Below are 27,139 nucleotides of genomic sequence, written 5' to 3'. Positions count from 1 at the left end.
CTCTGACCATTAGTTTACACATAATAATTCTTTATTCTCCCCTTTAAACACATAAGATTTTTTTTTATTTTACTCTAGAGATCTTAAATTGAAGTAGGATGTGTCTGTGTACTGATTTGCTCCAATGAGTACTTGATAAGCCCTTTACATCTTAGAATTCAAGTTGTTGACTCCATCTCTGGAAAATTTCCTCTTCTTTCTTTTACATTACCCCATTTAATTTTGCCATGCCTTTTAGGGAAGCACTGGGTCTTCTGCATGTAGCCTGTGTCTTGTAGGACAAATGACTTTTCCCCTCATAGTTTCTGCTTGTCTTTATTCTCCTATTTCCTGAGGGGAAAAAAATAGTCATTTTAATATTGTAGCTTATTAGCCTGGTTTTGTGCTGTGGCATGGTACTCTTTAACTGCTAAAGGATGTATTGTTTTGTTATGTTTCTATAAACATGCTTATAATTGTTCAAACATACATAATATGCTCAAACATAATTATAGGTTTATTAACTGTAGTTAATAATGTGTTGCGTATTTTAAATTTACTAAAAGAGTATATCCTAGATGTCCTCACCACAAAAATAAATATGTATTCAGGCATGTTCATATTCCTTTACCTTGAACAATCATAGACGTGGAATGGGATAAGTGTCCAGAGCTTGACATCTTGCTGTGTGACACCCCCACCTTTCTACACTGAGGACTCTTCCTCCTTTCAGTTCCCACCACCCCATAATGCTTTGACCTCAAGAATATTACTGATACCAATCAGTGAGTAAAGGAAGGGTGAAGAGACCTTGCTTCCCTGCTAGCCACCCTGAGTATCAACTTCTTATAGCCCTTTGCTCTCTGATGAAGTTATTATTATCCTATACCTACACAAGACTTCCCTGCAATTTTTTGGACCGTAAGTTCTTCTAGTTTGTTTCTCTATGGATTAGAACTTAATTGTGCTGTGTCTTTTGTAATATTTCAATATGTCTGATTCATTGATAATGCTCTTGATTATCTTTCTAGGCATTTATGGCATCATTTCATTTTAAATGTCTACTTCTATGTCATTTTTATGGGCTTTTCGAGGAGTGGTAGGCTCCATAAAAGCACTGCATGAGCCATCTTCATCTAATCTCCATTTGTATTAGCTTTCCATTGCTGTGAGAAAGGCAGCCATCAAAAAGGAGATGTTCGAGTCATACTTTCAAAAGTTTCAATCCATGCTCACTTGGCCCTGTCACTTTTGGCCTATGGTGAGGCAAAACATTGCACTGGGAAGTACATGGTGGAACAAGGCTGTTGGATGGCCACCAGAATGTGAAAGCAAAGAGAGGGAGGAAAGGGATGGAGTCCCAGTGGCCACCCTTCAAGGACATATCCCAGTGCCCCAATTTCCCCCACCAAGGCCCCACTACTTCCTAATAGCACCACTAGCTGGCCACCAGCCTTCTGCTATAGGCCTTTGGAGGGCATTTAAAATCAAGACACTCCACCATCTAAATGCTAGAAAAATTAAATTTAGCCACACTTCAAGATTCTCATATTTCTAAATACTGTTTTAAATAGCCACCCTTGTGGGCCAAGGAGATAGCTCAGTTGGTAAAGTTCTGGCTATGCAAGTATGAGGACCTGAGTTCAATTCCTAGCACTTATGTAAAAAGCTGGATGTAGTGGCTCATGTCTGTAATCCCAGCACTGCACTGGGGAAGTGGAAAAAGGAGAATCTCTGGAGCTCTCTGGTCAGACAGTCTAGCCTCATTAACAAGTTCCAGGTTCTATAAGTGACCATGTCTAGACAAACAAGGTGGATAGTACCTGGGGAACAACATCCAAGGTTAATTTCTAGTCTCTACGCGCACACACAGATGTACATGCACAGAGAGAGAGAGAGAGAGAGAGAGAGAGAGAGAGGATAGATGATAGATAGATAGATAGATAGATAGATAGATAGATAGATAGATAGATAGATAGATAGATAGAGATATAGATATGTATATGTACAACCTACACACACACACAGTAATAGTTACTAACAAAAATGAAAACACAATCTCTTTTATTCCAAGCTTTATGTTAACAGAAGCTGCTGTTTACTTAAAGGAAACACCGATGTTAAATGAAATATTAGATAAAAACAGAAGTGTCAATCTAGACATCAATGGACAACTGGTACTTGATAATAGTTCTTTTTGTCTCTATAAAGCTCCAAATGCTGGGCTGGAGAGAAGGCTCAGCAGTTAAGAGCACTGGCTTTTCTTACAGAAGACCTGTGTTTGAATTGGAGTGCCCACATTGTGGCTAACAACCATCTGTAACTCCTGTTCCAGGGGATCTGACACCCTCTTCTGTCCTCTATAAGCACTGCACAACACGGGTACACTTGGATACATGCCCATAATACATGCATACACATAAAATAAAAATACAGCAATTTTTTTCAGTTTTTTATTGAATTTTTGTGTATTTCATACAGAACATCTCAATCAATCCTAACCATCTTTCTATCCCATTCCCCCACTGGCACCCTCCCATAGCCTTTTCCCACTGGAATTCATACATTCTGTCAGTTGTGTTGAGGCCTATTGTGTCAAGTTAGTGTCCCCAGATGTTCCTCAGTGCAAGTTCATCTACTGAGGTCTAGACAAGTTATCTAGAGTCCCTCGCTTTAGGAAGATCAGCTCTTCCTCATCCAGCAGCAATCAATTGCCAATATTTCTTCAGCTAAGATTGGGGTCTGCTGTTCATTTCCCCAGTTCTATGCTGGGTTTTTGTCTGCTTGAGTTTGCATGGCTCTTGTACATGCTGACACCGTTACTGTAAGTTCATATGAGCAGGGTCCCAGGAGCTTGTAGGACTCTAGTTCCATATGGAAATATTTTTAAGTTAGTAAAAATAAAGAGCTCCGATTGCTCTGCCTGGTCTGGATATAGGACAATCACAGGGAAGTTTCACTGGCGATTGATTACAGGCCCAGTTGCAAACAAGCAGGCATATAGTCAAATCAAATAAGAAAAGGTATGTTTCCAAATTTGGCAGTTATTTTTACAGTGGGCCACAGATATGCTCTATTCACTTTATAAGGTCCTGAAATATGATTTATTAAAAAGAATATTGATTAGGGAACTAGTTGAAATTTCTAATTTATGTAGTGAATTTTTTGACTCTCAATTTATCATCTACAGTTGCATCTTTTAATACTTGGGAAATTATCATCTAAGTTTAAAGAAAATAAAATAATTGTCATATTGCAGAAGGAACAAAGTTATTTTGTGATTATTTTTGGGTTGAACTCATCTTTTCCTACACTCTTTCTCCCAAATGACTGTGCCCTCATTGCCTCCGTTGCACTGAACTATCAATGTCACATAGAAAAACAAAAGTTGAGTAAGCCAAGTGACAAATAAAATCTACAGATAGAGGAAGATAAATCCTATTGCAGTGCTTCTATTTTTGAAATACCAAATTTAACTTCATTTTCTGGTGTAGTGAAATTGCTGTGGGAAGCTTGCTGGAGAGGAGAGGATGTTGATCTATGGAGGGATTTGGTTGCTTCTGAAAAAAGTTCATTACTACTCAAAAGATTGGAGGGTAAAAATACACCCATGCAGAGGCAGGGAGCCACATGTTTGGGGAAGACTCATGCCCAAAACAAAATCATTCCATCACTAAACCAAATCTTCAATTCTAAGAAGGGTTCCAAGCCCAACTGTCTATCTCAGAAATACTCAAGCTGCCAAACTTCTTTACACCATGCCCAAAGGAAAAGCTCTCTGTGTTCAGAAAATTGGTTCTTCCGTTTTTGCAAGGAAGTTACAGGTCCCTAATTTATAACACTGAATGTAAAGATCTTTCTGAAGAGAAAACCTATAGAACAGGTTTAAGACTCTATAACTTGGCCCCACAGTGTTTATATAGATAAAGAAGCAGCCTCGCATCTCTACATAAGTGTAAATTCTGGTTCTCTGAATCAGAAGGCAGAAAGTTTAGGCTAGGTGAAATATTTTCCCATTTTCTAGCAGATGGTTATGATGATGTACCTCCAAGAGTCAGAAGATGGGGTTACCAGAGGTTGTCTTCTCCAGGCAATGCTAAGCTTAATAGACTAAGAGACACACCTGCTATCGCATGGTCTCTCATGTTGTGGTCCAGATTTTTTGTCATCATGCTTGATTTAGAGGGAAGCTGAAAAGTCCGAGATCGCTCCAAAGTCACTGTCAGAGACAATGGAAGAAGCCATTGGCTGATCAGAATCCAATTTCTGTGTGAGATTTTCTTCCTGGGTCAAATGGGTGATTGAGCTTGATGATCTGTGTGCCTGCTCCATCCCCGGTGGTTGGTGCAGGCAAGATTCCTCATAAAACCTAAAACTATTAATTGAAAAATTAGTTCAAAAATATTCCTTACAGACTTCTCTCTTTTCTCTCAAGAGGATACATTTATATGGCATCACTTCAAATAAGACTTTAACTAGAGAGTGATAATAACACATGGGGATATAGAATAATTTACAAAGTATCCATTATCATAAACTCATATATTTAGTAAAAAAAAAAACCTATATCAAAGCTATTTAGAGAAAATACATTTGATATGAGGTTTCAAATGTAACCAGCAGAGTTGTAAACTTACATACAATAGGCAGTTCCCCCAGGTTGTGTTAATAAACATCCTTTCTTTCAGAAAATCATAATCTCCCCATGAGGAATCATGCCAATGTCACTGAGCCCCAAAGAATCAAATGGCAGAAAGGGATATGGCTGTGGTGGAGCCACTTGCCATCAAAAGCAGCATATTTCCTATATTTTCCTCTAGATTGGATCAACTGAAGGAATTAGTGGACAAATCACTAGCATAAGATCTTATACAAATTTTTCCCATGATCCTCTCTCAAGAAGCCAGCTGCATTCTATACAGGAAAGGAGAGCAAGGAGCTCAAAGAGAATGGCAAGAACAGTGAGAAAACTCGCTCCCAACTCTTCAATAGCTCCCCACCGCCTGTAGGATAAAGTCTGAGCTCCTCATACACCTGCCTAAGTTTCCTATCTTCTTGTAAGAGTGGCTCAGCAACCTTATCCACCCTGCAGGGAAAGTGGGAGGGTGAGATAAGAGAGGTAATCAGAAGCCAAATGAATCAGGACATTGACTTTGACTTTGAATGGAGGCAATTCTGAGCTAAGAGTAACAGTATATACCTGATGATTTATTCTTACTCATTCTTCTCCAATACACTTTGTATTTCCAACAACCAAATCTATTCACCTGGGGTGTTCTCCTCCATATCCATGCTCATCATACCCTCACTCTGCCTTCATGTCACCTCCAAAGTCCTTTCTCCATAAAGTCTCCCTGATTCTTCCAGCAAGATATGACTCTCTCTCTTTCCTACTCAATCTTGTAAATGGCCAAAGTACTTCACTTGGCTCATAGGCATGGCTCGTGCATTTTCTGCCTAGCATCAACTATTATGACTCAGATGATAAAATTAGACATGACTTGCTTTGAACCTCAGCTTGATTACAGATGTTTGTAGTCATGAATGACATTTTGGACAGGAACGGGAGCTGTTACCTTTGCTGCATGAGAGGTCTGGTCCCTCCATTAGCCAGTCAGCTCAGTTCCTGGCCCTCAACTATGTCACAGTCACCTGCCAATAGCAGTTTTTCCAATGGGTCTTCAGGTTTGGGTTTTAATTTTGGTTTGGTTTAGTTTTTAGCTTTTAATTTACTTATTATTTTTATTTTATGTGTATGAGTGTATTATCTGCATGTATATACAAGCACACCCATATCACACAATGCCTGTGGAGGTCAGAAGAGGGCACTGGATCTCCTGGAACTGAAGTTATAGACAGTTGCTAACTACCATGAGGGTGCTGGGAACTGAACCCGGGTCCTCTGCAAGAGCAGCCAGTGAGTGCTCTTAACTGCTGAGCCACCTCTCCAGCCCAGTCTTCAGGCTTTTTCTGCAAGGCACTACCAAGTTCCTTATGATAAGTAAGGAATCCTCTCAAAATTTGCATCCACCCATTCTTCTGAAAGTGCAATGCATGGGGATATTTATACACCAAGTTAATATCTATATCAACTCAACTAATTGTTTTCCAGCTAAACTGCTTAAGCATCAGTACCACCTCCCCTTTCAGTTGGAAAGCCTCCTTCTTGAGGACAATGAAAGGATTCTCAGTCTCTGCTACTTGCTCTTGGATTGACCTGTCATCATTGTCAACATTTTTTTCTTGGCATTATAGAGACTGAACCTGGGTCTCCATGTATCCGAACTATCACAGATACCTTTCCAGTCTTTTTGTTTTATTTTTCTGACAGAGTCTTATCAAGTTGCCCAGGCTAGCCTTAAATTTGCTCTGTAGCCTAGACAGGCCTTGAATTTGCATTCTTCCCAGCTCATCCTCCTAAATAGCTAGTAGCTAGATTCTTGACCTCTGCCACCAATCCACATTTTTTTCCTCTCCTACTTAGGAGCATATTCTTTAGAATTCCATCTGTTCCCTCCATCAAAAAAAAAAATCTCCAATTTGTATCACATTGTCCTTAAGTGTGGGTCCATCCACTAGAACCTAGTTAACCTACCAAGAGTCACACCCTTGAAAAAGATTCACCTTACTTGATAGGCCTTAACGTATATGTGTGTGTGTGTGTGTGTGTGTGTGTGTGTGTGTGTGTGTGTGTGTGTAATAGAGTGTATTCAATTGGTTGGAGGTAGTAAGGGGAGGTGTGGATATGGGAGCATATCTAAATAATGATCAAAATATATTGTATGAAAATCACAAAAATCTCAGTCTCAATTTCTCTGACTTTAATTATAGCACATTGGTTATACAGGAGTTTAAATGCTCATTTCACAATCATAATACTTATACTTGTATAAGGTGTGCTGAGGAAGAAGTAAACCAAATTTCTTTTGAACATTATTAGAGAAATATAGTCTGTACAGATGTTTTACCTTAAAACTCATTATCTACACCTCAGTGTTGTCATATCTTTTACTAATTCTAAAATTTCAAAGAAACTAGATGTCTCCTATATTTAAACATTTACTTCAAATCAGATATATATATACGTTAGTGCTAAAATAAACTTTGAAATTTGTTCAACTCATTAAAGAAAAAGAAAAAAGATCTCCAAAAACCAAAGCTAGAGGCAGCTGTGGTGGAGCTCGCCTTTAATGCCAGCACTCAAGAAGCAGAGGCAGGTAGATTTCTATGAGATCGAGGTCAGCCTGATCTTCATAGTGAGTTCCAGGCCAGCTGGGGATACAGGGAGACCCTGTCTCCAAAAGACAGAAAAAAAAAGGCCAAAGCTGCCTTCTACCTCTACCTCTACCTCTGTTATAACAGGATTTTGTGCCACTGTATCAAGACTTTGAGAATTTTTACACAAGAAACCTTTACATGAGAATCAGAGACAGCTGGAACCAGACCATCTGCAGTGCCCCAGGGCCTTATTTTGACATTATGGAGAGAGTGAGTGATGACTATAACTGGACATTCAGGTGAGAGATCCACCGGGTGGGGGTGTGTTGGTGGAAAAGGAGAATCTTTCAGGGAAATTCTGGCATGGGCACCAAGTTACAGCTCTGGAGAACTCAAGGTGTAGTTGAGGCTGATCTTCCACCACTCATCCCTTTGCAAGTCTTCATGATGCCCATGAAAGAAAAGTACTTAAGTTGTCAAGGTGCCTCCGTTATAATATAATTAAGGTACACCTTTGTCATTAGGTATAAGACACAGGACCAGCTTTGAAGATCCCTTGCCAGCTTCCTTGACAAAGTATACTCTCCCACTTTCTTACTGATGAAGACAGTCATGGCTGTGACTTCTCATCTCTATAAGATTTTATAGCACTTTCAACCAGAGCATGGGTGTCATAAAAACAACTATTCACAGAAAATCAGTGCCAAATAATACACTTTCCCAGTTCAACAAGGCTCTGCCTCACCTCACAGGTTAATGAAGAACATTTTAAGCAGGCAACAGTGCAAATTAAAAATGAGATAGTATGAGGCTTGAACCAAACTGAGGTTTTTCAGGCACTAGAATGATATTAAATGAGATAACCCTCTGTGTTCACTGGCATCTCTCCCCACAGGTATACTGGAAGAGTCTTCAAAGACGTCATCAACTTTGGCTCCTATAACTACCTTGGCCTTGCAGTCAAACACGATGACTCTATGAAGACTGTCAAAGATGTTTTAGAAAAGTATGGCTCAGGTGTGGCCAGCACCAGACATGAAATGGGTAAGTACATCAACTAATTTGGAATTTTTGTCTAGTTGGGTCTTAGATTCATGGGGCTACCTCTCAAATATTTGAAGAAAGAGATCGAGGAAGACACCAGGAGATTGAAAGACCTCCCATGCTCATGAATTGGTAGAATTAATATTGTGAAAATAACCATCCTACAAAAAGCAATCTATAGATTCAGTGCAAAGCCAATCAAAATCTCCATGATTTTCTACACAGAACTAGAAAAGAACCATCCTAAAATTCATATGGAATAAAAAAAAGACCCCAGATAGCCAAAGTAATCTTGGGCAAAATGATCAGTGCTGGGGGGATCACCATACTAGATCTCAAACTATGTATTACAAAGCTATAGTCATAAAAACAGCATGATACTGGCACAAAAACAGACATATAGATGAATGGAACATAATAGAAGACCCAAGCATGAGTGCATGCAATTATAGCCACTCGATATTTGTCATATGGGCCAAGAACAAAATTGAGGAAAGACAGCATCTTCAACAAATAGTGCTGGCAAAACCATATTTCCACCTGTAGAGGAATGAAATTGGACCCTTATCTTATGGCACAAATGTCAACTCCAAATGGATCAAAGACCTCAATGTGAAACCTGAAACTCTGAAACTTCTAGAAAATAAAGGCAGTACCCTACAAGGTATAGGTATAGGAAAGGACTTTCTAAATCAGGCATCAGCTGCTCAAGAATTAAGGTCAACAATTGGTAAATTAAACTAAAAAACTTCTGTACGCCTTTAATCCCAGCTCTTGGGAGGCAGAGGCAGGCGGATCTTTGTGAGTTCGAGGCCAGCCTTGTCTACATAGTGAGTTCTGTACGACAAAAGAAACAACCAATGATGTGAAGAGGAATCCCAACGAGTGGGAGAAAATTTTCACCAGCCACACATCTGACAGAGGATTAATATCCAGAATATACAAAGAACTCAAAAAACATAGAAACAAGGTGACAAACAACCAAATAAAAATATGGGCTAAGAACTTTTAACAGAGACACCAAATGTTGGTGAGAATCTGGAGAAAGTAGAATGCCCATTCCGTGCTGGTGGGACTGAAATTCATGCAACCACTATGGAAAATAGTATGGAGAAGTCTTAAAAAACTAACAATGAATTTATCATATGATACAGTTTCACCACTCCTTGGCATATAATCAAAGGACTCATCCTACTGTAGAGATACTTGCACATTTTGTTGCTGCTCTTTTCATAATAGCTAAGATATGGAAACAACCTAAATGTTCCTCAACCAATGACTAGATAATGAAAATGAAATCACAATGGAGTTCTACTAAAGTGGTAAGGAAAAATAGAATCATGAAATTTGCAGGTAAGTAGATGGAACTAGAAACTGTTACACTAAGTGAAGTAACACAGACTGAGAAAAACAAGTGACATCTGTTCTCCCTCATTTGTGGATCTTAGCACCAAATCCTTATATGTGAATAAATATCCTGATGTACCTGCAGGGGCCAGGAAAATTGAAAGGAACCATGGAGGTAAAAGGGATAGGGTTAAATCAGAAAATGGGGTATTCAACTGGGAAAGGAGGAGGGAAATACACATGGAAGCATGGGGGTAAAAATGAAGGCACTCAAGAGAGGGTGGATAATAGGAGACAGGCATTTTCAAGGGGAAACTGGGGCTACTTTAACTGGGGAAGGATGAAGGAGGTTAGACAGAGAAAGAGAGAGGGGAAAAATAAATAAAACTTAGGTGGTGTGAAAAACCAGAGGGAAATGTATTAGCTCAAAAACCTTCTGAAAAATATACATACAATATCTGAACATGTGTGCATGGGTATACTTCAAGGATATATAACAAGAAACAGAGTGCCAAACAGGAGAAAAATTCCAAGTTGTTGGTCAGGGTAGTCCCGGCAACTCCTAAAACAACACAGGCTATTGCTTCAGTCCTTGATTATCTCCCAGAACTTGAAGGTAAGACTCTATTGCTGAAGATAGAACATACTTCAGGCACAGGATTTGGAGCAATGGAGTGGGAACTGACTTCCTCCCCAAAGACTAAATCTCATAGTTCTAGAGGATGCTATCCAAGCTGGTAAGGGAGAAAAATCAATCAATATTCCAAACTCCAGCTTTAAAGTCTATTAACAACAGCAATGACTGGCACAACAAACTATATCAGTCCAGTAGTGATACTTTTATCTTGGGGGTGATCAACAGTTACCTAATTGGACTTAAAGCCCTCTCAGTAGAAGGGAACTCGCTGTAAACACAGCCAAATACACATGGCTAGAGAGGTCATAGGTCCTAGAGAAAACCCTACCTCTACTATATCCCTAGACAAATGTAATTTAGGATCCTTATAGTTAAAGACAGTAGGTTTCCCCCCACTCTCCCTCTCCAGAGCTATGGTCTCCACAGTCATGGGCTTTTGACCAGGTTTACAGAACTAGGCATGAAATCCCTCCTGTGGAGCAGATGTTATATCTAATCAGAATGCAGTTGGTTATCCCCATAATCATCATGTCACTATTGCACCAATGGGCACATCTTGCCAGCAGGTTGATATTGTAACATGCAGAGTCCTGTGCTGTGTAAAACCATTGAGGCCTTTCTACCTCACCCTACTCCAGCCGACTGCATAGTACTTTCTGGCACTGTGTAAGTTTGCCAACAGGGAGAGTGTTTCCTGGTCAGTTTGATTTCTCTGTCTCCTGCAACCACAGTCTTCAGCAATAGGGTCTTAACTTCTACTTATGCTTACAATACAAGGAGGTGATACTTCATTCCTGTTACAATACCTATTACAAAAAAGATGAAAGATCAGAAACTGTAGAGAACAAGGAATGCTTGTAAATTGTTACAGAGAATATAAACTAGTGAAACCCTTATGGAAAAACAGTACTTCTGAAAAGAAAACAGTATTTCTAAAAGAAAAAATTTTTTTCTTTTAAAAGTCGAGAAATAAACGTACTATACAATGCTGTCATTCCATGACTGTGTGTACATAAAGGAAATGCAATGTGTCAAAGTGCTATTTCCTCTATGGTTATTGCAGCCATATTCACAGGAACAAAGACATAGCTCCAACCTAGTGCCAATTAACAGATGAATGGGTAAAGAGAGTGTGTCATATGCACACAATGGAATTGTATTCATCAATAATGATAAGGAAATTCTGTCATTTACTAAATCATTGGTAAACCTGAAGGACTATGTGATACTTGGCTTCATGAGATCATCTTATTTCACTTAGTGTTCACTACTTCGATGCATATTCCTGCAAATGATGTAGTTTCACTCTTCTTAATGGATGGATATAATTCTACTGTGTAAAAAGAAGAGAGAGAACAATTTTGAGAATAGGCTGCAGCTAGCTGTGTGCTTGGAGGAAAATATAATATATAGTCTTATTTTATTTGACAGCAAAAATTAAAGTTAGCAAACCAAGCAATCAACACAGGGATACAAGGAAAGCAAAAGTATTTTAAATTCATATTAAAAACAGAAAGTTATTAAAGGCTAATAATTTCTGAGACATTAAGAACTGAAGCATCTGTATTTTTTTATGCCATGGAGGTTATTCTGATAAGCAGGCACAGCCAACATCCACAAAACTAGCATAATCTTGATCCCAAAATTTGACAAACATAAACGCTATTAAAGACAAGAAATTATAAGTTAAGATCATATAAGAAAAAAATAATATGTAAGGAAATGCTATGGGGATTCCAACAAAGAGAAAATTAGAAAAAAAAATTTAGGATGTGTGTTCATATTCTTAGGCCATGATAACTCAAAATCAGCAAGAAAAAAATCATTCATGAAGAGAGTCAAGTTTTTTTAAAGTTCAAAATGGGCAAACAGTTAACACAGTGCAGCATTTCCAAATTTTCTTCATCCTACTCTATAAAATGTTAGTGTTACACAGACGCTCTTCTTATGTAGTACATAGACATCTGTACTTTAGATGTAAATAGAATAAGATTTTCTCCCTCCACCCAAGAACCAGGGGCAAAAGCCCATTGGGGGAGTGTACTGTGGCCCCACAGGAATGCCCGGCATGGTAGTCACCCTCTTAGGTGAAATGTTCAAGAAGCACATGGGGATGCAAACTGATTTCCCATATGCTGTTCACATTCTTATTTTAAATCCTGATGCAACAGTGCATGTGTTCACTTTGTGAAACTTCACAGAGCTCTAACTTACAATTTGTAGTCTTTTCTATGTGTAAATGTCAATTAAAATTTTATATTAAAAAGTAGATTCTAATGACACAAACAGGTGAATAAAAGAAAAATCTGTTAAGAGGTAAATACATCTATGAAAAACACTCTGCCTGGTTAGTAATCAGAGAATAACTGTGACATTGACATTCTATTTCCCCTAACTGAAAAATGTTTAAAACAAATAATAACCAACGGTTTCAGAAGAGGGAAGAAAAAACCTGTGTATATTATTGGTGAAATCTATCAACAAAGTTTTGGAAATCTATCAACAGCAAGCTATTTAACTCAGTAACCGCATTTTGAAAATTTTTGACTTAAAAGAACTTCAGTGTAGGACTAAGGCTATATAGCTCAGAGGTGGAGCATTTTCTTAACATGCACAAGGCTCATGGAGTCAATCCTCCTTTCTGTATTTAAAAAACCCTCCAGTACATATGTAAGTTAGGATCACACAATGTAACAAATACTAGTAAAACTTATCAAAATAGCTATTTCCAAAATTAAGAGACTGATTAATATATTTGATGGATCTGTTCTGTTCAACAAAATATTATTTAGCCATTTAAGGTTATACTGTAGCTGCTTAGAGCAAAAACCCTGAAATTAAGTTGCTTGGGTCCAAATTCCTCACTTTTCTAGCTCTGGCCTGGAATGAGCTGTGATCTCAGTTTTCTCCAATGTAAAACAGGAACTATGTTACTAAGAAAAGAAAATACAGTAATGTGACTTTTTAAAAGTATTATACATAATGTATGCATCAAAAGGGTTATATTTATTTTTAATATTTTTAATAGTAATTTTTTCATTTTTCACAATAATCACATTTCTTGAACAAATTATTTTCTTAAAAATGAACAGAAATGGGATAGAGGTGTGGATCAATGGCAGAAGACAGGTTTAACATTCAAGAAGCCTAAGTTCAATCCCCAACATCCTATATACACAGCACAAGGAGTCAATTATTTCTAATATAATGCCACTGAATCAGACAGACCAGATTATCCGGCCTGGGGGAGGACTGTGAAGCTGTAGGCATGGATTATCCAGCTGAAACCAGTGGCTCTCAAGCTTTAACCCACCTGAGAATCACCCACAGGGCTTGAAAATTCTTGGGTTGCTGACTCACCTAACAAAGCCTTTCATTCAATAGGTCTGAACGACCAATTTCTGGTGTGGTCCCACTGATGTGGACCCTGCTGCTGTAGGGCCCATGTTCAAGAACCACCAGGAACTGGACAGCATGGCTGACTTTTATGAGCAAATTACTAAAAAGTTTTCCTCAGTGCAGTTGTGTTTTATTTTATCTAGAATGAATGCAAGTACCTGGCAGATGATGTCTGTAAGTGAAAACTTGTAACTAGGTAAGAGACACCCCAGAAATTTCGTGAAGCGAGTTAGTTTTAATTGCTGAACACATCCTGACACATGCTGTTTCTTAAATCTCCAAATACAAGAAACATGAAACTTGGGGCAGCCCTGAAGAAGCTTTTCTTTCATTTCTCCCCATTTCCTACATTAGCTCTACAAAGATACATGGTTTCTCATCTTGCCTCCCCTGTGCATACATGGAGAAGAGTAGATATGCAGTAAGAGCAAATCACTTGCACATACATAGCCCCCAAGCCTTCTGTGTGCCATGGTTTCACCCAGAGCTCTTAATCACAAGTTCACATCTATGTAACAAATTCCTGGAATGCCACAAGATCAATGCTTGTGTTAACAAGGGCTCATCTCAACCTGGTGATTTTCCTGGCCTTGAGAAAGGGAAAACACCTGCTCGATCTTCACCTGATACACATACCTAAAGAATACCCTCTTGGGAGCTTTAGTCCAAATATAATTGCAATTTTGAGACGTAGCTATTAATGTTTTCATGTCTCAAAACATCAAAGTGGACATATCACATTGATTTAGGAATCTATATGACTGGATGTAATAGGAACTTCATCTCCATCTAAATTTTCAGGTATGATGTAGTAATATGCATCAGTAGTAATATGCAACCTGCTGAAATCCTTGTTCTTCAGTGTAATTCCCTTGAACATTAGTCTGCAAACACTACACTTTACCCTGATAATTTCTCTGCTGTCATTTAATTCTGTTATCAAGGATCGTCCTGTGTTTCTTCCCAAAAGATTTGTAGTTAAATTTAGGTAATGCACAGTCTCATTAACTGGAGCTTCTGAAGAAAGGGCCAGCCTGGAACTTCAGAATGTCTGAATTAAAGCATATTTTAAGTAACTATCCACTTAAACTGATCAAGTTCCTCTGGAAATGAGTACTTTCCAAGAAATTTCTATCTATCAAGTAGAGATCTTGGTATCTTTTAAAAAGTAACTTCTAGGAATGGGGCAAGGGATATAGCTCAGTAGTAGAGTGATTTTCTAGTGTGCATGAGGCTCAGTACCACAAAAGGTGATTTTTGATAAACACAATTTAATGCATATCAATACTAGAAATATGTTTCAAAGCAGTGGATTTTATTAAATAAGCTAAAGATCTCACTCCAGTTGCCTAATTTATATAGCAAACCTCTTCTTCATAAATAGTAGCAGTTAGTTTCAAATCAAAGTATAAATTCTGACTAATGAAATACCATTGCAGCTCCCACAAGTCTCCTTATTTTCCTTTAAGAGTTCTTGTGAGGAGAAGGGTGCTCTCAAAGGAATCACTGGAGAGTAGAGAAGCAAACATTTATCTTGGTTCTGAAAGCCTTTAGGCAATTTCCTGAGACCTAATAGAGTTCTGAAGAGGTAATTGCCTTCCTTTTGACAGTGATGGAAACAATCGCCCAACCAAACTTCAACTAGCACAGATATTTCTAAACATGTAGAATTTGGTCCTGTATGTTCAACAAAGCCAAACAAGAACAATGATTCAGTGAGATGTGCCAATGATTTTACATAAGTACAATACATGCTAAAAATAGGATACCTATGATGACTAAACAACTTGAGATTCACAAAAATTCAGAATTTGTAGATCATCTCCTTCCTCCTACCTATCCCAATACCATAAAAGGAAACACAAAGTCCAGAGTGCTTTTTAAATTCTTGACAGTCAGTATTACTATGTGTATATGTTGAAAAGTCAAGACAGCATACTTTTCCTGGATCCCACTGCAGGGTTCTTTGTAACATGCTGTATTGCTCATAGCTAAAACCATCTCAATCAAGAGTCACTAAACTAAACTAATCCAGTGGCTCCCTGTTCTTGTTCTTCTGCAAGTTAAAAGTAATCTTTCGGGGCTGGAAAGATGGCTCAGTGGTTAAGAACAATGGTTGGTCTTGCAGAAGACCCAGGTTTGAATCCCAGCACCCACATGGCAGCTAACAACTGTCAGTAACTCCAGTTCCAGGGGATCCTACAGCCTCTTCTGACCTCTGCGGGCATTGCATGGCACGGGTGCACTTACCTACATGCAGGCAGTATACACATATACATAAAATTAAAAAATACTAAAATAAATATTTTTTTAAAAGCAACCTTTCTAGTTTACTAATTTGGAAAATTTTTAAATAGGAATAATAATTTTTGACACATGAAAGGTGAATGAAGTTCAAATTTTGTATCCCTAAATAAAGTTTCTTTGACAGCCACACTCGTTTTTGTGTGCATTATCTATCATTGCTTTCACTTTATAGTTGCAGAGTTTAATAGCTCAAACAACAATCATATATAACCAGAGAAGTCTAAAAGCTCTAATCTCTAGACCTCTATAAAATATTTGCTCATCTACACATGTCCATGTCATCATAGTAACTTGAAAACAAAAATCTTTTAGATTTAATAGCTGTAGACTAGGTTTCCAACTCTAGGATCTATCAGCATACATCAAGTTGTGGACTTCTTAGTTTAAACTAAAAGTCCTACTAGATTCAACTGGATTAAGAACACATATTAACACATCAGCATCTGTATATATCTTTTATGGCCACTGATGACAACTTGAGGGAGCCCAAGGACATCCCGATGTCTACCCCTAACCTCTTACTGATATGCAATGATCTGTGGAAAGAGGAGTAACTGGGCTGGCAAATGGGTCACAACAAAACTGTAATGCTTATCCATTCATTCTGTACCCTTCTGATGATGCAAAAGCATTAGATCTTATGGTACAGTGGAGGTTGATTCTGATTATCTTGGTACTTTATTTCTGACACAGAACAGAACATAAGTGAATGAATGACCTGGCTTCACTTTATGAGTCACTCAGTTCAAAAGTGTTTAATTGCAGAGACCAGGAATTTATTCAGACTTCTGCTATTTTTTAAATATTTTATTTATTATTATTATTTTAGGTGTATGCATGTATTGCCTGCATGTAGGTAAGTGCACCTGTGCCATGCAATGCCTGCGGAGGACAGAAGAGGCTGTCAGATCCCCTGGAACCAGAGTTACAGACAATTGTCCGCTGTCATGTGGGTGCTGGGATTCGAACCTGGGTCTTCTGCAAAAACAGCCAGTGTTCTTAACCACTGAGCCATCTCTCCAGGCTTCTGCTATTGTTTTTATTACTGACCTTTTTCTCAAATTTTTATTGAATTTTTGTACATTTCATATAATACAACTTAATCAAATTTAGACCCCCCCCTGCCCACCTCCCATAGCCCCCCTACCTACCAAATTTCAGGTATTCTGTCATATATGTTCTATCCATTCAAGTATTTGTATCTAGATGCCCCTCCATGCAGGCTCATCCACTGGAGTCTAGTCAGCCTACCTATAATCACTCCCATAGTAATCGTTTGCCAATAGTTCCTTGGCTAGGTTTGGGACCTGCTACCCATTTCCCTTATTCAATGCTGGGTTTTTATCTGATTGAGTCAGCATGCACCTTGTGCATGCTGTCACCATTGCTGCAAGTTCGCGAGCAAGTTCCTGGAGGCCTGGAAGCCTCTGCTTCCTTCTATTTTTATTTCTACCTCTTTTACCTGTCTGCCATAGACTTTCAGGACATAGGCAAGCATGCATTTCTCTGAACACTACACCAACCTGGACACCCTACATCCCCTGACTGAGGTTTCTTTTCCTTTCATTGAAAAGATGGAACTAAAATGAGCCTATATATTAAGTGTACACTTTACCTATCTTATCATACATCATTTCCTGACCTAATCCACTGCCATACAAGTACAGTAAAATACATAAAGGATAATAAAACCACAGACCTGGGTTTGGACACTGTCCCTAGCATTTAATCCTTCTTTTATGACAGAGCATTCCAGTGTGTAGAAATTCTCAATAGCTTTCCCAAGGTCACATAGCTAGTGAATATAAAGGTCATTTTTATCACAAACTTGGAGGCACAAGAAACGTTTGTGGGCCTTTTTTTAAAGCAAGTTAGGATTGCATTTGAGCTACAACAAGGCTTTTCCTTTTAATCCATGTTGGGGCTTAAATTTTTCAAAACAAATCAAAGATTCTAGAAAACCAGCTCTAAATCATCAGGGAAGATCCCTGGGCTTTGGTCCCAAGGCCACGCAGTTCAACAGTGATGACCCACTATCTCAGTGAGCCACTGTAATCTAGCAGCCCAATGTTTCTGCTCCATGTTGGAAGCTGAGAAGGCCGTAGTGAGAGCAGAAACCCAAGTGTTGCTTGAGTTGTGTTTATGCAGTTTGCACCTGTTCTCAGGGAGCTAATCCTAAGAAGTGTATACATATCTACTGACCCCAGTCTTGATGAAATTCTCTTACACTCTACTTCAGATACCCCAGTTTCAGCCCTTTGAATATAGCTAATGAAATCTGCATGACAAATGTAGTCTTTTTTCAGAGACATCAAGAAAGCAATATCTACTTTGGACCTGGTAGCAAATAGTTAAGTAGTGTCTGGGTTTAAATTAAACATAATCTGTATTTGAGGAGAATAATCTATAACATATTTCAATAAATGTTCCTATGATAGTCATAAAGATAAAATATTATATGTTTAAAGATATACAGATTCTTAGCTCCTCTATATCAGCATGCTGCCAAAATTCTTGCCCGAAAGTACCATGGAGTATGGGCAACTCCAGGCAAGACAGGTTTGAACTTCGGTGTAAGATCTACTAAGCATGTGACCTGGGATCATCCAGTGAGTGTCAGGAACAAACTAAACTCCCAAGCTTTTATGTCCTAAGCTGTAAGATGAGGGCTATCACAGTAGTAACCTTGAAATTATGGATAACAACTGAGATAAGCCTTGAAATGTGCCAGCGTGGCAAATCTGGCATGTTGATGAATAGCTTAAATTTATTAAGCTTGCTCATTGAGCAACATTATCCTGATGCCTATTTTGTCCCAGGTGAGAGAAAGATATGGTTACTGATTTTGTAGAGCCTGTGTAGGTGTGGGGATCAGGGCGTGGAAGTGTGAGGAGCAAATTAATCATAGTGAATAAGTGGTTGTTTCTTCCACTTTGACATTTTTCATTTTAGAGATGAGGCTTAAAAGTGAAGGAATCAAATCTAAGCCAGATCCGTAAAACAGATAGCAAATATTATGTTACTGATGATAATGTTGTAACAGTATTATAGTTACATAAGAGACTTTCTTAACATTAGGACACATACACTGAAATATTTAAGGCTAAGTGGGAATTACTATCGCAAATCATTAAACTATTCATTAAATATATGTATTTATATAGAGACAGAGGCAACAAACTAGAGAGACACAGAGATGTTTAAATAAAATAGGCAAAAATGAAAACATTTGGAAACTCTGAGTAGCTAATATACGGTTTTGAATTACATCAAGTAACACGGGAAACATGGAGCTAAGTGAAATAAGACAGATACAAAAGAAAAAAATTATGTGATCTCGCTTGTATGTGGGGTCTTTTTAAAAAGTCAAATAAAAACAAACAGTGGCTCTTGGGGCATTAAATAGGGTTAGCAAAGTCTACAAAGTAGTGTATTTGCAGCATAAATAAGTTTAGAGATTTCATATACAACATAAAGGATATATTTAAAAATACAAGGAGGTCAGGATTATTTGCTGGTGTTGGGAATTGAATCCATGGCTTGTGCGTGCAAGGCAAGTATTCCTCCAACCATGCTATATCTCCATCCCCATAATCTGGATTTTTGCCTTAAAAAGGTGTATTTTAGAGACTCCTGACAAACACAAGAAAAGGGATTACAATGTGCGCTGATGCAGAGACCCCCAACTGAAAAAGGTGCAGAGAATAAGAGACTGTGGAGTGCTCAGCCCTAAATGGGTCACCTGTATCACATCCTTTCTTTAAAAGGCTCAGGAATCATCACAGAAAGGGGAGCAAAAGACTGTAAGATCCAGAAATGGTGGATGACTATAAGGAAACCGTGTTGTTGTCTGGACTCAACAGGGCAATTGCACATGTGAACCCACAGTGCTTGTGACAGCATACACAGGACCTGTACAAGCCCAAACCAGACAAGGACCCAGAATGGATGGGAGTGGGCAAGAAGCCCAGCACTAACTGAGGATCAATTGGCAATTGGTATCTGCTGTGAGAGGGAGAGTCAGTTTTCTTTAAGGGTGTGACACCTTTAGGTTAACCCAACTCAAAGGTTGGATCCACACCCAGGAGTAATGGGGAGCACAGATTAGACTCGATAGGCCTTAATAAAAAGAAAAATAATAATAGAGGACATGAAGTCAGGCAGGAAGGGTGGTAGAGTGGAGCCAGAGATGGAGGAGGGGGTCTGGATATGATCAAAATACACTGTATGAAAATCTCAAAGAATCAACAAAGTATGCAATAGACCCACACCAAAGGACATTTGGGGACACAGATTTGATTCTATAGGCCTTAATAATATTTATGCCTTAGGCCCAAATAACAGAGTATAATAAATTGGGTGGTAGATAGTAAGAAGGGGTGCAGATAGGGAGAGAAACTAAATATGATGGAAATATATTGAATGAAATTCCCAAAAATTCAATAAAAGAGAAAAATGTATATGTGAAAAAAAGAATGAGGAGAAGTCATTCTGTCAACTTATTTTAAATTTTTTTTATTCATTTTATGTTTATGCATGTATTGCCTGCATGTAGGTAAGTGCACCTATGCCATGCAATGCCTGCAGAGGTCAGAAGAGGCTGTTGGATCCCCTAGGTCTGGAATTACGGACAGTTGTTAGCTGCCATGTGGGTGCTGGGATTTGACCCCAGGTCTTCTGCAAGAACAACTGGTGTTCTTAACCACTGAGCCATCTCTCCAGCCCCCAATTCATTCTGTCAACTTAAAAGTACTTTTTTATCAGTATCATTTGCCATAGGATGCATCATAATTATATGGGATACTAGAGAAATGTCCTCATAGACTCAAGTATTTAAACACTTGGTATATGGGTCCCAGTTGGTGGTGCTGTTTGGAGGAAGTCATGAAACCTTTAGGAAGTGTGGCCTTGATGGAGAAAGCAGATCACTGAAGGTGGATTTTAAGAGTTCATAGCCTTGTCCCACTTCCTCTTTGCCCTCTGCTCCCTGTGTGTGCTGGAAGATTTGAGCTCTCAGCTTTTGGCTTCGGGTACCATGCCTTTCCGCCATGATGGACTCTTACCCCTCTGGAACCTTAATCTCAAGTAAACTGCTTCTTTCATAAGTTTTCTTGGTCATGGTGTTTTTATCACAGCAACAGAAAAGTAACTAATACAAATGCCCATGCCTCCCTTAGATATTTTATTTGTATCAGATTCTTATTATCTGCTAATGCTTTAACTCAACAGTAAGTACTGAGTGGTTTGTTTAAAATGAAGCCCTGAATAGTGGTACAGACACAAGGAGCCTCCTCTGTTTGTCTCTGTGAAGTGTCCTGTGTTCATTCTATATAATAGTATGTCCTAGACCCATTTCAGGCACAGGATCTGATTTCAGACATGGTACCTGGTTTCCTCATCTTTCTCTGAATGCTTCCCAAAAAAGCAGTGTCTATCAAGAGGCAATATAGTCCTGTAACAAATAAGAGAACAAGGTACCTGAAAGCTTTGGGGCAATGCCTAAAGGCACAAGGATTGATGCTGGCTTGAATGCAGGAATTCCTAATTCAAGCAAAGTGGCACAGATGTGAAGCAATGGCACAATACAATGAGCAGACAGATGGGTTAGCTGGCAGGTCCGAGTGGAAAATGGCAAGTTGCTCCAAGTCCAATTCTGGAAAGAGTCCACAAACAGGATTATCAGAACCCAAAGTAACTAGCCACAGTTTGGAAAATATCTTCACACATGTCACATAGGAATAATCGGCATCTATGAAAAGGGCCTCTTATTTGTACCCACATTCATTGCTATCTATCAATGCCAATATGTCAGTATGAAGACCAACAATCTCTACATTTTGACTGTGAACCAGTTGGTATCACTAAAACTCCAACAGAAGCATGTAGCACATGCACAGAATGCTGCTAATTTATCCTGAATGCAGTTTTTATTGCCTTGGCTGATAGCAATGAACTCAGTGGTTGGCATCTAAAAGCATCACTTAGTGAGCTGGAAAGAGGATACATCCAGCTCATGTTTATTCTTTTATTTGAAGAGCAGATTTTTGGTAGCCTGCTGGATAAATAACCCATTAAGATAATAAGAGTCAATATTTGCATAACAGCAATTTGTGGTGCCACTGTCACTACCAATTTATAGCTATTATGACCTTCATAGACTAACATGTCATTCAAAGGATCAGAAATAAATATATAACTATGTGTATTCACTTGTGCTTCCAGCTAGGATTACAACAGTGCTTTCATGGGATTTACAAAAGGCAGCATTTATAATCTCAAAGGCGAACTTTTGAATGTTATTTCTAAAACTACTTAAATATTTGGACCACCAGCTGCAACTTATTTATTGCCTTTACTCAATTGAGGCATGGGCTGATACTTGTGGAAAGGAAGCTGGTCAAATTTTTAGTGACTATTTTGTTTCCTCAAGCTCTTCCTACATCTTTATTTCTTAAGTACGAAGAGCAAGAGGAAAATGCCCTTAATTCATTCAAAAGTACCATATTTTTCATTAATCTTTAGAGAATCCCATTTTACCCTGGACTTGCCCAGACGATTTTTTTATTACATTTGTGTATCTGTGTGTGTGTGTGTGTTTGTGTGTGTGTGTGTGTGTGTGTGTGTGTGTGTGTGTGTGTGTGTGTGTGTGTAGGTCAGAGGACAACTTATGAGAGTTGGTTCTCTCCTCCATCATGTGGGTTCAGATTAAATTCAGGTCACATTTGCTGGCAAGTAATGATCAGCTGAGCCATCTTGCTGGCCCCAGGCTAATTTTTCAACACATAGCTTCCTGAAGTAGAAATTTTCCAACCATCCTGTCTCTTAAACAGAGACATTTCATAATGAGATTTGGATAGTTTTGTTTTCTCCAAATTAAGGCAAGCCCTTATATGCAAAATCCTCATAACTCAGCTATGAGACATCTGGTCATAGAAACTAATCCATTTAAAAATCACTTTATGCCAGGCGTGGTGGCGCACACCTTTAATCCCAGCACTTGGGAGGCAGAGACAGGCAGATCTCTGTGAGTTCAAGGCCAGCCTGGTCTACATAGTGAGTTCCAGGACAGCTGGGGCCACAGGGAGACCCTGTCTCAAAAAGACCAAAAAATATATATATCACTTTGTTCACCACCTGCCTACTGGAAATCCAGCAAAAAGCTGGTATCTGGAGACCTCGGGCAGACACATTTCCTTTTCTCCCTTTTCATTAAGCCAGTGCTGGTGACAGAAATCTTACACTAGGTAACCTCTCAGAATGGTCTTATGCACATCCATGTCTCACAGATGCTTGCATGTTTGTTTGCTTAGCAACACATCCCACGATGTCCTAAAGACATTAAGTGATTCAACTGTTGTAGATGACTACATGGGATGGCAGATTGGAAAGAACAAGGTGGAGATTTATCTTAAATATCTTCTCACACATGTCTGGGTGACTGGGCTGTGACACACTCATTTGACCCTCCGGGCAGGAAAGATTTATGGGGAAGGTTACCAAGTTGCAAACTGTAGGTGCCATCTGTCTTTGGCTAAGTTCTGTAAATATTGATGTTTACTGTCCAGTTACCTTGCTGCTTCAGCTTTGTGTGGATCTTTGACCTTCCTAATTTCATCTCACTCTTCACTCATCTTTGCCTTCATTCTCCACAATAAGACCCCCACTCAACTCTCTAAGTAAATACTCAATGTCAGCATCAGGCAAGGCATTGGGTCCATTATGAGAAAACATCTACTACATGCAACATAAGTATTTTGATAGAATGAACATCACTGATATAGTGATTAGTATCTGTGAAGTTGTTGGATTTCACAGTCTGTCTACACTCTGAAGGCTCCCTTCGTAATAGAGAAATAGGTCACTCCAGGAATTTCCTCAATTCGTGTTAGTAAGGCTATCATCATTACACGATTATGTGATGATGTTGCCATCTCAGGACTAGTTTTGCCTTGGGATGTTGAGAAAGGCAGCAGAGAATGGTTGACACATTAGGTGGATTACAGAGAGTGAGTAGGAGCCTGTTACTGAAGTAGGAGACCACTGTACATAGAGGAAAGAGTGTGTGCATGCCGGAGGAACCAAAACTGTGACTTCCAATTCCTTTAAAAATGTGCAAGGACAGTAGACAGAGGCCATTCAGCTGTTAATGGCAGACCTAGGGCCAGAACCCAGTCTCCTCCTTTTGGGCTGGCTAATTATTATATAATTGCATGTATAATAGAGTACATGAAAATAGGTGAGGGTAGTAATGGGGGAATATAGGGGAGAGGATCTAAATATGATCAAAATATGTTTATGAAATTTTTACAAAGGAAATTTAAAAATATGTAAGAGCTGTGATTTTTAATTTTCCTATAGCCACATTAGAAGTGAAAAGAAATGTAAAATTAATTAATAAAACATTTATTTGACCCAAATATTATCATTTAAACATGCAATCAAAACAAAATCTCTTGCTGTGTTAAAATTTCAAAAGTGATACTTTTTACAATAATGTTACATCTCATGTCACACACTAAATTTTCAATGGTTAGTGTCAAGTGAAACCCTATTAAAATTAAGTTACTAAAACAAATGAAATTTAGAGCGTAGTTTTTCAGCTTCACTAACCACACAGAGCTAGTGACTAACACACTGGTCAGTGTAGAACCAGAAGACAGAGTGATAGCAAACAGAAAATTCAGGAAGCATCGACACTTGCTATCAGCAAGGCGGGTTTGGATTATGTTTAAGAAACTGAGCCAAGACATAAAAGATGTGTGCCTGCAATCTCAGCACTCAGGAATTTCAGAGGAGAAGCTCACTAGTTGGAAGGCAACCCTGGGCTAGGGAGTAAGACCTTGTCAAAGAAAAGAAACACAAAGAAGAGAGAGGAGATAGAGAAAGAGGAAGAAAAGAAGGGAGATAAAAAGTGGAAAACATCGTAGAGAAGTAAAACATACATTGTAATTAAATGATTTCTGTTGTTTTGTCTGTGACATCTTTAAACTTTGCTTTTTCTTATCAGTAAAGTAATATTTCATGCACTGATGGCATCCTGAGATTAAATGAAATAATTTAGATAGCAGGCTTGACACAGTATCTAGTACATTCCAAAAATTTGATAAATTTCTATTGGTGGCTATAGAAGTTATAAGATCCACTTGCATTTAGGTGAATAAAATCCCTAGGAGGGTATAATTTAATTACTTAGGGGACATAGTGTGGGGAGAAAAGGAATTGCAGTACATTTTGTAAATTTTATAGTATTATAAAATGCATATAAAACAATCATAAGTCTATATCTCAATGAATTTTCACAAAGCAAATATACCTGTGTCCAACAGCATCCGAATTCAGAAAATTCAGAGTATCTCAAAATCTTCTTCATGTTTCTAATAAAACAACTATCCTGACTTCCACTACCACAGATCTGTAAACTTTTTATAAATGCATTCATACAACCTGTGTTCTTTTAAGTGCCAGCTTCCTTCATGAAATGTGTCCACATCGTTGGGTGGGCCAGTAGTGTTTGTCTCTCCCTAGGCTACACTCCACTGTACAAATATTAAGTGAAGTTATCCATTCTACAGCAGATGAGCATTTGGTTTCTTTCTGGACTGGGACTGTGACAAATATTCTTGCTGTGCTACAGATCTTTGCTGATGTGTGTCTACTGAATTTTAATTTTCAGTCTCTAGCTTATCCAAAATGGACGAATCACTCCTCATGTGACTTCCACACAGGTACCTTGGATAAGCATAAGGAGCTGGAGGACCTCCTAGCTAAGTTCCTGAATGTAGAAGCAGCGATGGTCTTTGGGATGGGGTTTGCAACCAACTCAATGAATATCCCTTCACTTGTTGGAAAGGTGAGAGTTTGTTTCCATAACCGTCTTCTGTTTTATTCCTAAGAACTATAGTCCTGTATTAGAAGTGTGGCTGAGAAGGTCCTTCTCTCAGTACTATCATCAAAATATTTTAATAGATGTACCAGTTTAGTCTAGAAAATCTCTTCATTATGATGTTCCTGTTACTAAATTATTGGATGTGGGTTAAACTTTATCTTCAGTCACATCTTAGCAAAGTCTAAGTTTTAAGAACTTTAATCTCTATTTGCTACATAGCAAGTACTTATTATGCATGAATTTAAACAAAAGAAAATTTCCTATGTCAACTATTCTTTTACTCATTTAGTTGACTAATTAATGAGACTCTACATGTCATAGTATGAGGCCACACACAGGGCATAGAAGAATGAACAAGACCTGTGCCTTGTAAAGCTACAATTTTAAAAAAAATTTAAAGTCTAAGGGACTAGAGAGAGGACTCTATGGTTAAGAACACTTCCTGTTCTTCCAGAGAGCTGGGGTTCGATTCCCAGCACCCACATGGCAGTGAACAACCATCTGTAACTCCAGTTCCAGGGGATCCAACACCCTCTTCTGGCCTCTGTAGGCATTGCATTCATATGGTACACTTACATACATGCAGGCAAAACACTCATACACATAAAAACAAAAATGATAAAATAGTTTTAAAAGTGTAGTGTACGGGGCAGGAGAGATGGCTCAGTGGTTAAGAACACTGGTTGTTCTTGCAGAAGACCCAGGTTCTAATCCCAGCACCCACATGGCAGCTAACAACTATCTGTAACTCCAGTCCCAGGGGATCTGACAGCCTCTTCTGACTTTCACAGGCATTGCATGACATGGGTGCCCTTACCTACATGCAGGCAATACACGCATACACATAAAATAAAAATAATATTTTTTCCTTACAACTTTAACATATTCAGTAACAACTTCCAGAGCAAGGATATATCTATTTCAAAAGTGACTGTAAATTTTTAGGTTCAGAGTTTAATTAATACAGTTATAAAATATTGAACTCAGTATAAACCCTATAAGACATAAAACTGAATGAGTTTTTAACCCTTTAAAGGTCTCCATTTCATTTTAAAATATGCTGATTCCTACATTCTTTTCGAGTTCATTTTTTTAACTTTTACAAAAACTTTATTGAGAATTTCATACATGCATATAAGGTGTTTTGACCAAACACATGCCCACTCCCTCCCCTCCAACATCCCCCCCTCTGAAGAGGTAACCCTAAAATCTTTTAAGGATTAGATACAAGCAAATACTTTTGACATTTTTGGCCTTTGGAATAGGCTATGTTGCTAACAGGCCCAAGGACATTTTGACTTTTAGCCAAGAAACTAGATATA

General features: G+C 38.5%; 1 protein-coding gene across 1 annotated transcript in view; it reads left to right on the top strand.

Annotated features, from left to right (window-relative positions):
* Sptlc3 (serine palmitoyltransferase long chain base subunit 3) overlaps nucleotides 1-27,139 on the top strand; it is a 159,081-nt gene that overhangs the window by 50,580 nt on the left and 81,362 nt on the right. Inside the window, exons 3-5 of the mRNA XM_008827197.3 lie at nucleotides 7,342-7,496; nucleotides 8,093-8,241; nucleotides 25,657-25,781. Of these exons, the coding sequence (XP_008825419.1) occupies nucleotides 7,342-7,496; nucleotides 8,093-8,241; nucleotides 25,657-25,781 (429 nt within the window). The remainder of the gene's footprint in view (nucleotides 1-7,341; nucleotides 7,497-8,092; nucleotides 8,242-25,656; nucleotides 25,782-27,139) is intronic.

This window comes from Nannospalax galili, unplaced genomic scaffold, assembly GCF_000622305.1.
Source record: "Nannospalax galili isolate Female #2095 unplaced genomic scaffold, S.galili_v1.0 scaffold151, whole genome shotgun sequence".
NCBI lineage: Eukaryota > Metazoa > Chordata > Mammalia > Rodentia > Spalacidae > Nannospalax > Nannospalax galili.
The sequence above is the reverse complement of the archived record's forward strand: the minus strand, read 5'-3'. Positions and strand labels throughout refer to the sequence as shown.